The following is an 18,423-nucleotide window of genomic DNA, read 5'->3' as shown; positions in this document are numbered from 1 at the left end:
TACTCAGAGTGGTAAGAGTGTGGAATGCCCTGCCTGCAACAGCAGTGGACTTGGCAACATTAGGGGCATTTAAATGGTCATTGGATAAACATATGGATGATATTGGAATAGTGTAGGTTAGATGAACTTTAGATTGGTTTTCACAGGTTGGTGCAACATCAAGGGCCGAAGGGCCTGTACTGCGCTGTAATGTTCTATGTACATAGCAGCCATTTAAGAGAAGCTTTCTCATCATGAGTGGCAGTGAGCAGCAGAATCCTCCCCCCTCCTCCTTTAGCAAACTGGTCGGTCTGACCAGTCTATCCCCCATAAAAGCTGTGGGCTTATCCCCATGAGCGTTCCTCATCCCACTTCCCTTCAAACACTCCTGGAACCTGGCAAGATGTCACAGCGGTTAACATTGCTGCCTCACAGCGCCGGGGACCCGGGTTCGATTCCGGGCTTGGGTCACTGTCTATGCGGAGTCTGCACGTTCCCCCCGTGTCTGCGTGGGTTTCCTCCTACAATCCAATGACGTGCTGGTTAGGTGCACTGGCCGTGCTAAGTTCTTCCTCAGCGTACCCGAACAGGCACTGGAGTGTGGCGACTTGGGGATTTTCACAGTAACTTCATTGCAGTGTTAATGTAAGCCTACTTGTTACACTAATAAAGAAATTAAAAAAAAACTAACCTATTTTAATTGTAAACATGGTGTCGGATTTGCAGTTCCTCTGTGTGTCTGCGTGGGTTTCCTCCGGGTGCTCCAGTTTCTTCCCACAGCCTGAAAGATTTAATGGTTAGGTGCATTGACCATACTAAATTGCCCCGAGTGTCAACAGATGTATAGGTTGGGGGATTAGTGGGGTGAATACATGGGGTTACGACAATAGGGCCTGGGTGGGATTGTTGTTGGTGCATTCCCGATGGGCCAGAGGCCTCCTTCTGAACTGTTGGCATTTTGTGATCTATGATTCTCCAGTCTCTCCTGCAGCTCTGACTCCGCTGCTGTGTGCGGAGATTTGGCTGGGCACCAAATTCTCCGTTCTCTCCGGCTCCGACCGCGTGAATGTCTGCAGAATTCTGACCATCGTCTCTGCTTTAATCACTAACTTTTCCAACACTGTCCGTAGCCTCTGCGTTACAGAAATAAACCTTCTGCTCTCTGCTCTAATTCTCTCGGCATGTAGTCTTGTGTCTGTGATCCCCTTTCACCGGCCCCTCAACCAAAATCTGGGTCAAAGGTGTAGGTGTGGAAGGGGGGAATAAAGAGAGTGGCTCAGGGGTTTTTGACAAGGGAGTTCCAGAGCATGTGGCCTTGCCAACTGAAGACATGGCCACCAAATGGCGGAGCAGTTAAAGTGCGGCAAATGCAGAAGGTCAGAATTTGAGGTGCGCAGATATCTCTGAGTGTTGTGGGTTTGGAAGAGGTTACACAGATTCGAGGTGGAGGCTGTGGACAGATTTCAAAACTCAGGGTGAGAATTTTAAAATCAAGGTGTTGTTTGACCAGGAGCCAGTGTAGGTCAGCAAGCACAGAGGTGATCGTTATGAATAAGTCTGACTAAATACATCTCCAGATAGGGGCAGTAGGGTGGCACAGTGGTTAGCACTGCTGCCTCACAGCGTCAGGGACCTGAGTTCGATTCCCAGCTTGGGTCACTGTCTGTGTGGAGTCTGCACGTTCTCCCTGTGTCTGCGTGGGTTTCCTCCGGGTGCCCCGGTTTCTTCCCACAGTCCAAAAGACATGCTGGTTAGATGCGTTGACCCGAACAGGCGCTGGAGGGTGGCGACTAGGGGAATTTCACAGTAACTTCATTGCAATATTAATGTTAGCTGATTTGTGACTAATAAATAAATGTTAAATATTTAGGTAATGTGGAAAAGACTGCTAGTCAAAGAGTAAAATAATTTGAAGGTGGCCCGCCAGTGTCCGGCGGCAGGATTACCTGGTTCTGCTGTTGTCAAGGCACCCTTTGCTGCCGGGGAACCTGCAGTGGGAGCGTGGCGGGAGCGGGAGATCCCGTGGGCGGGAGCGGACAGTGTGGTTTTTTTTTGTGTTCATTCGTGGGACATGGGCATTACTGGCTGGCCAGCACTTATTGTCCATCCCTAATTGCCCGAGGGCAGTTGAGAGTTAACCACATTGCTGTGGCTCTGGAGTCACATGTAGGCCAGACCAGGTAAGGACGGCAGATTTCCTTCCCTAAAGGACGCTGGTGAACCAGATGGGTTTTTCCAACAGAAATGAGGAATATAGAACATAGAACAGTACAGGCCCTTTGGCCCTCAATGTTGTGCCGAACTATGTCCAAACCCAAGATCAAGCTATCGCACTCCCTATGAATATGTCCATTGATTAATTTATGGTGGGGGAATGGTGAAGGACATCTTGATAATTGCAGCCAGCTAAGTTTTTCTGGGGTTAGGTTTGGGGATTCGAGGAGTATTGATGCACAATACTCACCTTGGAGATGAATAAGTCGGGTGGGCGTTCTCTGGTGGGATTTTACGACCTCACTTGGGCGAGATTGTAAAATCCCGCCTCAGGCCAATGGAGATTTCAGTTCGCGAGCCTCCCCCACCCCGATTTCGGGGCTGGCGAGGCTGGAGAATTCTGGCCCTCGTCCCCGACACAGATTATTTAAGTGACTTAGGACGGGAGTAAGTTGGACGGCCACTTCCACTCGACGCGTTCTCACTTTGGTTTGAATCACAGCGACGGGACTCTATGCCTCTTGGGCTGGGACATTGCCCTGTTTAAGAATGTAATGGCCTCTCTCTCTCTCTCTCTCTCTCTTTCCTGTCGGCAGGTTGAAAGCTGTGAGAGCAGTTGCCACAGCATGGACGAAGTATCCCTAAGTGAGTTTGGCGAGTGGACGGAAATCCCGGGCGCCCACCATGTCATTCCCAGCGGCTTCATTAACATAGTGGAGATCCTGGCCCGCGACATCCCGAAATCCATGATCCAGCTGAATAAGCCGGTCAAGTACATTCACTGGAACCACTCGGTCAGCAAGCAGATCCACTTGATCAGCAGCTCGTTCCCCGACCACAACTTGGACAGCCGGGAGGAGGAGGGCTACCAGGTGTACGTGGAGTGCGAGGATTGCGAGCTGATCCCGGCCGATCACGTGATTGTCACCATGTCCCTCGGGGTGCTGAAGAAATACCACGAGACCATGTTCCGCCCCCGCCTCCCGGAAGAGAAGGTCTCGGCCATCCAGATGCTGGGCATCAGCACCACGGACAAGATCTTCCTGGAGTTCGAGGAGCCCTTCTGGAGCCCCGAGTGCAACAGCATCCAGTTTGTTTGGGAGGACGACGCGGAGAACGAGAGCCTCGCCTACCCGGAGGACCTGTGGTACAAAAAGATCTGCAGCTTTGATGTGCTGTACCCGCCCGAGCGTTACGGGCACGTGCTGAGTGGCTGGATCTGCGGAGAGGAAGCCATCATCATGGAGAGATATGATGATGAGAGGGTGGCGGAGACCTGTACGGAACTACTGCGAAAGTTTACAGGTTATTAATGTCCTTTTCCATGTTGCCTCTTTGGATCTAGTGTAGAATCGCACTGTGTATAAGCTCCTTCCTCCTTTTGTTCCGTACAGGGATTATTGGTGAAGGAATAATCACTTTTTTTTTTGAAATCTGTGTATCCCTTACCGAGTCGTGTCTGGTTTGGAGGGGAAGCTGGGCAAGGACATCCCCCATTGCAATAAAAGTGACTCTCCAAGCGGAAGAGGGGCCAAATGATTTGTTCCTGTGCCGGACTTCCTGCATACATTAGCTACTCTCGGAACGTGGCTGATCAGGTGTAACCCCAACGGGCTTGGCAAATGGTTTCCTCATCGGAGCCAGGACCCCTGCATGGCTTTCAGGGGGTTGCCCCTGCGGACAGGAGTGTTGGAAACGCCTTTGATTCCTCCCCAAATACCTTGGCCAAAATGATCCCCAAATTGTTTCCTCAATAATAGCATACTTTGCGGTTTAAGAGGATGCCAAGGAAAAGAGTGCCTGGTCGAAATAAGCTTCCCCCATCTATTTGTTGTTGGGGAACATTGAGCACGAACATTGTAAGCTTGTTAGTCTCCAAACTATAAACGTGGCTCATTATCGCAAGTAGCTTCTGGAATGTTCCGACAAGCTGAGCCGATCTTGGCTCCTTTTTATATTTTTAAACATCCGTACCTGGTACCGTGGCTGAATGGCAGCTTGTAATTATGCCTTGGACGTGGGGAGTAAGAAGCTCTCAAAGTACTTTGACAAGCGGGCGTTACGATTAAAAAGAATCTGCGCCATAACACAAAAGAAATGCTGCCAACCGTCCTGAAGAAGGGAAGGGCAGGTTAACATTACCGGGAGAGACGCTTCATCCTCCACGATGTTTCAGTATTTTAAATGTCTAATCCAGCACTGTAACACCTTCTATTCTCCTTCCTAAACGTGGGTGAAATTTATCCTGGAGGAAGTTTCTTTAATAGTTAGAGTTTGGTATTAGTAAGAAAGAAACATTGATATTTGAGTGCCTTTTGGCATGCATTAGAGCTCCTTGGGAGGAAATGAAACTTGGCAGAATTTATCCTTGGCACGTGACATTGTGCAATTGGCTGAAAAGTTCGAGCATCATCTCTGATGAGAGAGCCATGGCTTGGTAAAGTTCAGCAGGAATATTGTGGTTTCTATGTAGGTGTTGTACATGTTGGGTGTTCTGTTCTCTATCCCCTTTTTATCCTGCTTTTTGGAAGTACTCCAAGACTATCTCCACCGCTAAGTTTTTGATCTTGTTTCCTCTCTCTTTCTGGGGTCAGCTGGTGTCTTCTGATGTAGTTACTGTTCAGATACGGTCACTAATCCCACTTCCTTTACAAAATTCTCACGCTCTGCTTGCCCTGTTCAAATTTCCCAAAGTCCACCCCCCCCCCCCCCCAACTTCTGCTAGGTGGGGTTGTGCCCCAGGACCTTGGTCAAAGCAGCATTTGAGCTGACAGTGATGAGTTTGTGCAGTCGGTTCGGGTAATAATTCGATCCACATCTGGCCTGCCTTTGAAACCTCAAACAACTCCAAGGCCCATGGAACCAACCAGCTATGATGGGGCCAGTCCGTGTCCCCACCACTGGCCAAGCCCATGGGTCCCCACCATGAGGCAATGTATTGGATGGCTGGTTACACTGTTAGAATGCTTTATGGGTATAATTTGAATAGAATGCCCTAGACCTGCACTGTTCGAGGAGATTAAGCTTTGGGCCCCCAGTTTCCTCTGGACATGTGGTGGATTTGCATGGGAGCATACCATTGCATGCATGCACACTACATACACTATATGTGTACATGTACACACACACACACACAAATACATGTGTACAAACGCACACATATGCATACACACACCAACTGTATGCACAATTGCATATATACACACATGCAGAAACACCGATGTATACATAAGCACACACACGGGAGGAAAAGCACATGAGGGAGGTTCCAATTTATATTTTTTTGTCCTCAGGATATCCCAAAAGATTTTATGGCAACTGATGTAATTTTGAACTGAGGTCACTCCAGGTATTGTAATATGGGAGGTGAAACAGACAGTGAGTATGCAGCAAACCCTCATCACCACAAATGAGATGATTTTTTTCCTGTTTTTTTTTTGAAACTTTAAAAGCTTTTATTTATTACTCACAAGAAAAGCTTACATTAACACTGCAATGAAGTTACTGTGAAATTCCCCTAGTCGCCACAGTCTGGCACCTGTTCTGGTCAATGCACCTAACCAGCACACCTTTCAGACTGTGGGAGGAATCCCACGCAGACACGGGGAGAATGTGCAGATTCCACACAGACAGTGACCCACGCTTGGAATCAAACCTGGGTCCCTGGCGCTGTGAAGCCGCGGTGCTAACCACTGTGCGGCCCCCAAACTTAATTAAGGTATCAATTTTTGGTCAGGACACTGGGGAGAATGCCACTACTCTTCTCTGAAGTATTGTCATGGAATATCTTTTACATTGATCCGCCAGCTAGACAAGACCTTGGTTTAATGTCTCATCTGAAAGCTCTCCCAGTGCTCCACTGCTCTGTCAGTCTGGATTATTGCTCAAGCATCTGAGTGGAACTGGATTCCACGGTCTCCTGAGACAAAGGTTGCGCCTATCAAACCAAGGCTGACACCTAAAGAGGGAACTTGTGAATGTTGATAAAGGACACCTGGCTGTATGCTTTCTGTGGGCAGCTGTTTTCAGTTGCATTTCCTAGATGTTTCTCGGCGAGTTGAATCAGACATTGGATTCTGAGTTGCTTGTTGGCTTTGCCGTTCTACGTGCTCGGAGCTGCATTGGGTCTGACGGTGTGTGCGTGTGTGCGTGTGTGCGTGTGTGCGTGTGTGCGTGTGTGCGTGTGTGCGTGTGTGCGTGTGTGCGTGTGTGCGTGCGTGTGTGCGTGCTGCGTCTTTAGTTTGCTGGCCTTCGCTCCCTAGCTTCTGGTGGCTGGTGGACTTCCTGGAGGAGGCGGGTTGCTGTGCTTCGAGGGCTGCCGGAATTGAGCTGATGTTGTGGGTGGGCAAGAAGAGGAAGGTGCGTTCTCCGCCAGAGCGGGCGAGATGCCCAAAGCAGCTGCTGAGAAAACATGATGGAATTTGTCAATGCCACCAGCACCTTGCTGCCGTGTCGGGGCAAAGCAGGCAACTGGCTTGAGCTCTTTACTAATGACCTAGATGCTGCACCTCTGCATGCCTCAGAATTCTTCATCTTTCCCAAGGAGAGACTTCATATCCTCGAGGGTTCACTCTTCACTATCTCTCTCTTGCACTAGCACAAGCAAACCCACCCGTACATGTTGACAAGCTGGCAAAGGCACCTACAGCTACTCGTACCCTTCTAATCACAGATGCCCTTTGCTCACTCAGTCAGCCTGCAGGAAACGAACGATTCGAGGATTGGAGTCTGACTCCTGCTGTCGTTGGAGGTATTGATGCACTAGAGCTGATGGAACGAGTCGTGTGTTTCACCAGGGCAATCCAGCACTTCTCTCATTTCCGTCCCTTTATAATACAATCTTGTTTCTATCTTTGCAGTACATCTGAAGCTTCAGGACCCAACCCACGGCAGCACTGGCCAACAAGCAGCCCCTTGTCATGGCATCTTCCCTGTCCACTATCAGCATCTGCCTCAGGGGAGATTTAATCATTGTTTTGTTATTCATCCGTGGGACGCGGGCATCGTTGGCTGGCCAGCATTTATTGCCCATCCTTAGTTACCCCGAGGGCAGTTGAGAGTCAACCACATTGCTGTGGCTCTGGAGTCACATGTAGGCCAAACCAGGTAAGATTGGCAGATTTCCTTCCCTAAAGGATTTTCCGAACAATCGACAATGATTTCATGGTCATCAGTAGATTCTTAATTCTGGGTATTTTTTATTGAATTCAAATTCTGCTATCTGCCATGGTGGGATTTGAACCCAGGTCCTCAGCACATTAGCTGAGTTTCTGGATTAGTAGTCCAGCCATAATGCCACTAGGCCATTGCCTCAGCTTGAAAGTGAGGCACAAAGCAATGGCCTAAGAGGAACAGGACTGCAGGCAAGAGGAAGAGGATCAAGTCCCTCACTGGAGTGACCATTACAGGGCAGGGCAGCCCCTGACCAGAGAGGAAACTGCACCAATTAAGACCATGCCATCTCATTCTTGGGCTGCAAGGTAACCACCTCAGTGGGCTGAATAGTAGATGAGCTGGCCCAAGTGACAAGTGATGTTGGAACAGGCTTGTGGGCCGTTATTATTGCTGGCGTAGGGCTTGCTCAACCGCAGTGCGTCGACATAAAGTTACTCCCTACATTCTTACAGGCTGGTTGCCTTAGTGTGCCGCTTCCAGGATCCCCTCCTGCATCTCTGGAATCACAGCGGGCTTCAGCAGTTTGGTATTGACAGGAGTTCACAAACGCACTATGTGAACATGCTTGCAGTTTCTTGTTTTCTCTCTCCCACACATTACACCTACTGACTGACTGACTTCTATTCCAGTGGCTGCGATCCACAGCTCTCTTCCAGGCCAAGTCGGACTATCTGGCTCTTAAAATGTATTAATCGTACAATCCTCATAGTGCAGGAGGAGGCCATTTGGCCCATTGAGCCTGCACCGACCACAATCCCATCCAGGCCCTATTCCCGTAACCCTACGTATTTACCATGCTAATTCCCCCTGATGCTAAGGAGCAATTCAGCATGGCCAATCCACCTAACCTACACATCGTTGGACTGTGAACCCATGTGAATCCTCCCAGCCTGACGGTTCTGCTAGGGTCGGGAAATCCGTGAGAATGCTCCGGGCGCTGTTTTTTTACTTTGCCACAGTTGAAATTTCCACTGAGTTTAAATCCAGCCTGAGATGACGGTGGGGATAACTCGCTTACGCTTAGAATCCCACAGCCTTGTTTCTGCCGAGGTTCCGCTGTGGCCTGGGTGGAATTCATGTGGAAACTCTGGGCTGTTTAATCTGCAACAAAAGTGGGCAATTGCATGGTAACATCCTCTCAGCAGTGGATTATTCCTAGTTGCAAATCCAGCGATTAAATGCTTCATGTTAGCTAAATTGCATGAGCAGCTTTGCAAAGATACATTGGGTGCCTTATTAAAGGTGTACAGGCGGTTCACACTGTGCACAGTACGTACTAGTCCCACAGTTCAAACCTACTTTGTAAGTTTTTTTGTGCATTCGACTGCTTACTTGACACCAAGTTCCATTTTGTAGCTAAATTTGCCATGTTCAGTCAGCTTTCCATCTGGTAACTGGTGCCTCAGCACCTCCACATTGCTCAAACCTAATTTAGATTGTAACAAAAGTACGACTGAGATGTGCTGTTCAAATTCTAATTTGTGACGTATCTCAGATTGTCAGCTGGTCAATGACTCATGTTGAGAACTTCTCCGTTTATAAACTTAATTTCTGCGTAATTTCATAGAATCCCTACAGTGCAGAAGGAGGCCACTCGGCCCATTGAGTCCACACCGACCACAATCTCATCCAGGCCTGTTTCCCATAACCCTACATGTGTTGTCTGCTAATCCCCCAACACTGGGATCAATTTAGCACGGCCGGTCAACCTAACCCACACATCTTTGGGCTGTGGGAGGAAAACTGGAACACCCAGTGGAAATCCACGCAGACACAGGAAGAACATGCAAACTCCACACACGCAGTGACCCCAGGCCGGGAATTGAACCCAGGTCCCTGGCGCTGCGAGGCAGCAGTGCTAACCATTGTGCCGCTCCAAATTCTCCAGGATCTGAGTCATGTGTCAAAATCAATTCATTTTTAAGGTTGTTTTGGAAGCGGAATTTTATTTTACATTTGCCAAAGAGACTTTTGGCAGAACTCTGAAAGATGTATCACTGAACTCTTTTTAAATTCTGCCTGCAGGCAACCCGCACATTCCGAAACCACGGAGGATCCTGAGGTCTGGATGGGGCAGTAACCCTTACATCCGTGGGTCTTACTCCTACACGCGGGTTGGCTCGAGTGGAGCGGACGTCGAGAAACTTGCAAAGCCCCTGCCTTATGCAAAAAGCACAAAAGCGGCTGTAAGTCAGTATTTACAATGGATGGTGGGAGGGGAGGTGAACCTGCCATCTGTTCTGAGCCTATTTCTTATTTGTCGGGGCTACTGTTAGTGTGAGTTCCACACAAATGAACAAGATAAATTGTGACTAGGAACTGCACACAACCTAGACACTGCTACACACACGTAGATTGGGAAGTATAGATGGTAGAATGATTCCAGAGATGAGGGGTTTACAAAGTGAGATTGGGCAGTTTAGGCCTGGAGTTCAGAAGAATGCGAAGAGATCTTAATGAGGTGTGCAAGATGATAAGGGGGATTGACAAGGTTGACGTGGTGAGGCTGTTTGCTCTTGTGGGGAAATCTAGAATAAGAAGTCAATGGCTTTAAGATATGGGGAAGTAGATTTAAGGCAGAGATCGGGAGAAGTTACTTCTCTCTGAGGGTCGTGAGTCTGGAAATCACTGCCCCAGTGGATGCCGGGGCACTGAGTAAATTTAAGGACGAGTTGGACAGACTTTTAATGAGTAATGGGTTTGAGGGGCCGTGGTGAACGGGCAGGAAGGTTGAATTGAGGCCAAGATCAGATCAGCCACGATTGTATTAAATGGCAGGACAGGCTCGAGGGGCTGAATTGCCTCCTCCTGCTCCTAGTTCCTACGATTCTTTCTTGAAAGTCCCTATTATCGTTATTTAAGCGAAAGGTCGAGTAAGGTTAAAAATAGTAGGAGAAAATAATTGGGTAAATAAAGTAGTGCTGATTAGATGGCGACAACCTTGGGAGTTTAAATGCCTGCAGCTAGAAGCAGAACAGTAGTCTGGTGGGGGCGGGGTGGGGCGTAGAAACACAAGTTGCAGCACAGTTTGAAAATCTTAGGAAATAATCAGTTGATTTAAGAATGGTGCAATGATTCTTCACATTTATTAATATTAAAGAATTTCTTTTGATGCAACACAGAAAGCCCTCATTTGACATGAGGACTTGCGATCCAAATTGTTGCGAGGGGATTTGTTACCAATTTATTCAATAACTGTATCGATCGCCCCACTAAACTTACATTCGTAGAATCAGACAGCACCAAAAGAGGCCACTGGATCCATTATGTCTCTGCCAGCTGCCTGATGTGACCTTTCAAACTCTTCTCTGTTATCACTGCTCTTTCCCCACTGGTTTGAAAATTTGTCCATTTAAAAGGGATTGGTAAGATAAATGGTTCCTCTTGTGGGGCCACCTAGAACAAGAGGCTACAGGCATAAATCGAGAGGCGGTAGATTTAAAATTGAGACAAAGGAGAACTATTTTTAAAATTTATTTATGAGTGTCACAAGCAGGCTTACGAAGTTACTGTGAATATCCCCTAGTCGCCACACTCCGGCGCCTGATCGGGTACACAGAGGGAGAATTTAGCATGGCCAATGCGCCTAACCAGCACGTCTGTCTGACTGTGGAAGGAAACTGGAGCGCCCAGGGGAAACCCTCGCAGACATGGGGAGCACTTCTCACAGAGGGTGGTGAATTTGTGGAACTTGCTGCCCCGTAGCGCGGTGGAATGGTTTCGAGAAGGAGAGAGATATATTTCTAATATTTAAAAATGGGATATGGGGAACAGGTGGGGACGTGGATTTGAGACCAGGAAGAGATCAGCAATGATCTGATTGAATGGTGGAGCAGGCTCAGAGGGCTGAATTTGCCTACATCTGCTCCTAATTCCTATGTTCCATTTCAAGTAGAAATCTAGTGGTCATGTGAAAGTTAATATTGAATCTGCCACTGCTACGCTCTAATCCTCACTGTGCTGAAATAAAGACTGTCTGCTATACCAATTCATCCTTTCCCTGGATATTATCCCTACAATCCTCAGCCTTCCTCCAACAGTCTAACAGATTTGGAAACCTTATAGGTAGTAGAACATAGAAAAACTACAGCACAAACAGGCCCTTCGGCCCACAAGTTGCGCCGATCATATCCCTATATACTAGGCTTACCTATGACCCCCTCAATCCTATCAAGTCCCATGTACTCATCCTGAAGTCTCTTAAAAGACCCTATCAGATTTGCCTCCACCACCACTGACGGCAGCTAATTCTACTCACCCACCACCCTCTGAGTGAAAAACTTACCCCTGACATCTCCTCTGTACCTGCTCCCCAGCACCTTAAACCTGTGTCCTCTCGTAGCGACCATTTCAGCCCTGGGAAAAAGCCTCTGAGATTTTGCTTGAGCATTGTCTTGAATGTATTAACTTAGATTGGTACCAATTTAAACATTTTAAGATCATGGTGCTTAAGCAGACCTTACCCATCCTTCCAGAGTGCTTGGGCTGAATTCTCTGGGGTTCACGCCGGCGGGATTAGAGTCATAGAGGTTTACAGCATGGAAACAGGCCCTTCGGCCCAATTGTCCATGCTACCCTTTTCTTAAAATCCCTAAGCTAATGTCAATTGTCCGCCTTTGGCCCATATCTCTCTATACCCATCCTACCCATATAACTGTCTAAACGCTTTTTGAAAAGACAAAATTGTACCTGCCTCTACTACTCTCTCTGACAGCTTGTTCCAGACACTCACCCACCCTCTGTGGAAAAAAAATTGCCCCTCTGGACCCTTTTTGTATCTCTCCCCTCCCACCTTAACCCTATGCCCTCTAGTTTTAGACTCCCGTCCCTTTGGGAAAATATATTGACTAGCTGTCTCACTCCTATCTCCTGCACTGCTGCAGTGAATGGAGATTTGGTTGAGTGCCAATTCTCTGCCCAGTGTTGCAGTGGAGGTGAGCGGGAATAGTTGGAGAATTTCAGCCTTTTGCATCTACCCTAGAAATTTGTGACTTCCACACCATGTGGTTTTTTTTGGTACCTTTCGGAACTCTTATTCCAACCAACAACCCTAAATCAGATCAAATCCAACTTGTGGTTCCCACATGAGGAACAAATAAGATCCTAGCTGACAAGACAAGGCACGACACCCCCTCCTGGGCTTGATCTAACATTTCACTTTAGCCAAAAGACCGAGATGGCTTTGAAAAGTTGTATCAGGTGGTGGCTTGGTGTAACCTCACTGGCAACCCTGATCCTTTACTCTATCCTAGTCTGGGCAAACCACCATCACAGGTGTCAGCACACCTGAGTCTCATAGGCTAGCTTCAACTTTCTTGACCCCTGACAAAAGGTGGATCTGTTTGAGGTCAACACTAATTTCAAATAGCCCTTCGGGCGTTGGGCCCTGAACTGTACCCCACCCCCTTCCTCTAGCCAACAAAAGTGCTATTTATCAGAATTGGGGGCCAGACCTCCACACTCAAACTCCACTCACCATTTTTAAAGGTCTCTTCTTTTTAAGCTTATTTACAGAATTTATTAGTGTCACAAGTAGGCTTACATTAACACTGCAGTGAAGTTCCTATGAAAATCCCCTAGTCACCACACTCTGGCACCTATTTGGGTACACTGAGGGAGAACCAGCACATCTTTCCGACTGTGGGAAGAAACTGGAGCACCCGGAGGAAACCCACACTGACACGGGGAGAACGTGCAGACTCCGCACAGTGACCCAAGCTGGAAATTGAACTCCGGTCCCCAGTGCTGTGAGGCAGCAGCGCTAACCACTGTGCTACCGTCTGCCCAAGTGTTGGCCTGGCTCCGTGAAAATGCGACCCCGGGTTCCAGACCACCACCATCCTTTGGACGAAGAAGATTTCTCCTCCTCTCCCCTCTAAACCTACTGCCAGTCACTTTTAAATGTTTACATGGGGTCATTGGCCCCTTTGCTAAAGGAAATAGATCCTTCCTGTCCACCCAGTCTTGGCTGTTCATAATTTTAAATCCCCTTCCGCCTCTTTTATTGCTAAGAAACCAGGTCCAACCTATCCAGTTGTTTCTCATGGCTATAATCCTCCAATCCTGCCAACATTCTTCTAAGTCTCCCTTCTCAGTGCCATCGTATACTTGTTGTCAAGCTGTGGACTGTGTACAGTACTCCATTGGAGGCCGATCTAAAGTTTGAACAGAACCTTCCTGCCTTTATGTTCTGCATCTTGACCAATCAAGTAGCTTAAGAATTTGACCAAGCAACGATGAAGACAGGATGGGGGCAGCACAGTGGCACAATGGTTAGCACTGCTGCGCCACAGCGCCAGGGACCTGGGTTCAATTCATGGCCTGGGTCACTGTCTGTGCGGAATCTACATGTTCTCCCCATGTCTGTATGGGTTTCCTCCAGATGTTCCGGCTTTCTCCCACAGTCCAAGGCTAGGTGCATTGGCCATGCTAAGTTCTCCTTCAGTGTATCTGGAGTGTGGCAACTAGAGGATTTTCACAGTAACTTCATTGCAGTGTTAATGTAAGTCTTCCTTGTGACACTAATAAATAAACTTAAAGTACCCTATATGCCTTAATTGTTCTCTTCTCTATGAAATGGTGGAACTAAGTTTTAAATGTAGTAACGAGGAAGAGATTGGAAGTTTAAACGGTGATTTAGTAATCGGTATCTTTGCTTTTATTAGCCAATGCAGATATTGTTTGCTGGGGAGGCCACTCACCGAAAATACTACTCAACCACCCATGGTGCTTTGCTGTCTGGAGAGCGAGAGGCTGCGCGCCTCATTGAAATGTACCAAGACCTCTACCAAGGCAAGGGCATGAAGTTGGATGACTAAAAGAAAAGAGATGGACTGGACTTAAAATGTGTTCAATGTGCTATTTCTTAAAGTGGAGCATTATAATCTTGTTCGAGGGTATGCTTTGAATCATTTTCAAGTGGATTTATGTATGATTAACGCACTCTGGTAAACGCTTTGGCTGTGCAAATGTTTACACTTCTGTATTGTTTTAATTTTAAAATCAATGCACTCCTAACCTCACTTTGATTTTCTGCAGCTTAAGTGCCTTCTTGTATTAAGCGATGGGTCTAATAGAAGCAACAGAGGCTGTTTGGAGACTTGTAATTCAGTCACCTATCTATAGAGCTGAAACTGAGAGGGATTCCTTCCCCCCCACCCCCGACACATATTACAGCTGTCTGAAAATACACCGCAAAATGCTGTGTATTTCTCTCTGCACCTTGCCATTAGATACTGTAGCCTTGAAATAAAAGGCCTTCTTTCATATGTGCCAGCTGTGTTTCAGGGGCAACATGCTTGCTGCTGGTTCAGGTGGTTGTAGATTCTATTCTGGAGACTCGCGTGCAAAATTTAGCCAGACGCTGTAATACTGTATGGAGGTGATGCTGCATTGCCTTTGGGGTCGTCTTTTGGATAAGCTGAGTCTCAGATAGCTGTGCAAGATCTCCTGGCACCATCCAGAGGACCAGGGGACTAGGAATAATGCACATATTCAAATTGGCAGGACGTTACATACGGTGACTCTCAGAGGTCCGGGGCCTCAGCTTTTTACTATATTTATAAATGATTTAGATGAAGGAACAGACAGCGGATATAAAGGCACTGAGGCAGCAAAGTAAACAATGTAGAAAAAGTGCTTACAGCCATTGATAGATTAAGTAAGTGAAACATAGAAACTAGAAGCCAGAATAGGCCCTTTGAACTTGCTCTGCCATTCATCTTGATCATGGCTGATCATCAAATTCAATATCTTGAGCCCCTCTTCCTCCCTTGACCCTTTTAGCCCTGAGAGCTATGTCTAATTTCTTCTTCAAATCACACAACATTTTGGCCTCAACTACATTGTGTGGTAGTGAATTCCACGCACTTAGCACCCTCTGAGTGAAGAAATTTCTCCTCACCTCAGTTCTAAAAGGTTTATCCCTTATCCTCGAACTAAGTTCCCTAGTTCTGGACTCTCCCACCATTGGGAGCAATTCTTTCTGAATCTACTCTGTCTAACCCTGTTAGAACTTTGTAAGTTTCTATGAGATCCCCTCTCACTCTTCTAAACTTCAGTGACTATAATCCTAACCGATTTAATCTTGCCTCATATGACAGACCTGCCAAACCTGGAATCAGCCTGGTAAACCTTCACTGCACTCCCTCTATAGCAAGGACACCCTTCCTCAGATAAGGAGACCAAAACTGTATGCAATACTCCAGGTGTGGCCTCACCAATACTACACAATTGCAGCAAAACATCCCTATCTCTATACTGTTTGTTTTGAACACTTACTTAGAAACATAGAAACAATGATAGACACATTTCAATTCAGGAATTGTAAGATCATCCCACCCTTGTCCATAAGAAAGGTCAATCACTATAAATAGTGAAACAGTAGGATCTGTGATGGGGCAGAAATTTTAGGGTTCACATAATTTTAAAACTTAACAGAATGTTTGTCTTTACCGTAAATGGGTGGACGCAAATGCAAATTCTTCATTTCTCCCAGAATCACCCTACCCCATAAACTTTGCTTGATTTTAAACACTTCAGATTATTACATGGCTGAGGGAAACTGATTGACATGAATAGTATAAACAGGGCCAGTGCGAGATCAATAGTATAAACAGGGCCAATGCGAGATCAATAGTATAAACAGGGCCGATAGCATGCTAGACCATGTCTGATTTGCTTTTTGGTATAAAGTGGGCTGCCAAATCACCAAGCCTTGGAATTTTCTGGGAAAAGAATGGAGGCTGTAGGAAGAACTTGTTTTCTACCAATAAACGATGTGGGGGGGGGGGTGAAATCTGTTGCTTTACAGCTTAAACACGAGCATTCTCCTTCTTTCCCCTCTGCCCCAAGGCACAATACCATTGACTGCCTTTAGCAGACATAAACACATCCCACATGTGTTTATATGGGTTATATATGACTGATAACCCATGTTGCCCATTCTAATTATTGAGCTAAATGTTGATGCAATGCAGAGCGCAAAAGAAGGTGGTAAGACCTGTATCTAAAATTAATTCAATGACTGCCTGCAACCCTGCTTTACTGTGACCTGCTGGTCGATTTTAAGCTTGACAATGTTATACTTTGCCTAATTACTGGAATTCTGTTGCTATGCATTTACATTATGATTATATATTTTTCTGTTATGCGGAGAGAATGCAGCAAAAACAATGTGCTTGAAGATGCAGATAGTCTTGGAATTGGGCAGGCAAATATAATTGTAACTTCTGAGAAATGTGAAATAGTGCACACTAAGTCCAGATAATGTGGGGTCCAACTATTCAATAAAAAATAACTGAATTAACACAGTTTAATTATGTGATCTGCTTTTCTTTGACTTAAAGCCTTCATTGTGTAGAATACAAAGCAACACCCAGGCATCAGCTCCTTGAGTTTACGTTGCTAAAACTGGCTCCTTTTTTCTTAGTGTTGGGATTGCATATGTACAACAATGAATGACTGCACCAAGCAATACAAATAGATGTGTTGGGGGCAAATTATCCCCAGGCCATATGGGTCATGTCTATCAGTGTATATACTGCTCAGGAAAATGTACAACTTTCCCAGGGGTGAACTTATTCACTGATCGGCCACACTGAATCAGGCCCACGCGTTTCTGTTTTTGTTACAGATTCCAGCATCCATAGTAATTTGCTTTTTATTCCAAACATCTCTGTAGGCAACTAAGGGTTGAATCTTTAAGTCTTGCCTACCATGGGAATCGTAGCAGGCGGGACATCGACCATGCAAAGGTCTGTTGATGTTGGGCGAGGTTTTCCGGTTTCGGGGTGAATGCAGCTGGAAAATCCCGCCCTTATTCTTTAATCCATGGAATATTCCATCCCCTCCATCCTGCCTTCCCTGCCTCCATCTCTATGGCCCTAGCCTTATCTTTAGCACAATTGAAAAAAGCACTTCACACGTGTATGTTACACTGTCCTTTAAGTATACATTCAATTCAACCAGAATCACTCCACAATGACTCTTTCTAACTCCCAATTGTTCATTTCTGTTCTTTTCATTCCTCAGCCTGGTAACTTGGAGCTATCTATTGCAGTGAGAGTACTGGAAATCCTCGCTCTAGTGTGAGCCGGGTGAATCTTCCAGCTTTGTATTAATTCTTTTGTAATTTGTTCTTTCCAATCCAAACACTAGCCTTCCACTTGCATTCTGGCATGGTGATCCAATGCAATGTTCAGCCTCTGGCTGCTCTCTCGCTATGTGGAGATGCCGGTATTGGACTGGGGTAAACACAGTAAGAACGTGGTGTTGTGAGACTTCTTACTGTGCTCTCCCTATCTCATAGAGCCTGACAGACTATACTGTCTGGGATATTCAGTTGTGTTGTAGGAAAGCCTGTAATCCAATATCACAGTGGCTTTCTTTGTACCCTTGCCATTTCAAAGCCCATTGCCAAGGCACCATGTTGTTGTTAGTGTAACTTCACGCCCAAACTGTTTATTGCCCTTTTGGGAAATACTAGTGGAAGGATGGAAGAATTTCTGAGCTGCGTATCAGCTCACTGAACATTCCTTCCGTGGCCAACAAGTCTTGGCATGAGACTCCTTTTTGTATGGACATGCATGCCCCACACTTCAATTGTAGAATCCCTACAGTGCAGGAAGAGGCCGTTCGGCCCATTGAATCTGCACCGGCCACAATCCCACCCAGGCTCTATCCCCCAACCCCACATATTTACCCTGCTAATCCCCTGGCACTAAGGATCAATTTAGCACGGCCAAGCAACCTAATCCGCACATCTTTGGAGCGTGGGAGGAAACCGGAGCAACCGGAGGAAACCCACACAGACATGGGGAGAATGTGTAAACTCCACACAGACAGTCACTCGAGGCAGGAGTTGAACCTGGGTCCCTGGCGCTGTGAGGCAGCAGTGCTAATCACTGTGCTGCCATGGCACCCACATCAACTGCCTTTTAAAAGCCTCCCACATGTCAGATGTAGATTTGCCCTCAAATAGCCTCTCCTAATGCACATTCCCCAGTCCCTGTCTAATTTGGATGTAAATTGACCCTCACCCAATTCAGCACCCTC

The 18,423-nt window shown here is 46.7% G+C and overlaps 1 protein-coding gene across 1 annotated transcript in view; it reads left to right on the top strand.

The window, feature by feature from the left end:
* Positions 1 to 16,677, top strand: part of smox (spermine oxidase) — a 32,965-nt gene extending 16,288 nt beyond the window's left edge. The window contains exons 5-7 of the mRNA XM_080195648.1: positions 2,790 to 3,498; positions 9,394 to 9,554; positions 14,034 to 16,677. Coding sequence (XP_080051774.1) covers positions 2,790 to 3,498; positions 9,394 to 9,554; positions 14,034 to 14,186 — 1,023 coding nt within the window. The 3' untranslated portion in view covers positions 14,187 to 16,677. The remainder of the gene's footprint in view (positions 1 to 2,789; positions 3,499 to 9,393; positions 9,555 to 14,033) is intronic.
* The last annotated feature ends 1,746 nt before the right edge of the window (positions 16,678 to 18,423 follow it).

Source organism: Carcharhinus amblyrhynchos, chromosome 1 (assembly GCF_965287045.1).
Source record: "Carcharhinus amblyrhynchos chromosome 1, sCarAmb.v2.hapA, whole genome shotgun sequence".
In the NCBI taxonomy this organism is placed as follows: domain Eukaryota; kingdom Metazoa; phylum Chordata; class Chondrichthyes; order Carcharhiniformes; family Carcharhinidae; genus Carcharhinus; species Carcharhinus amblyrhynchos.
This window is presented reverse-complemented; position numbering and strand designations above follow the sequence as displayed.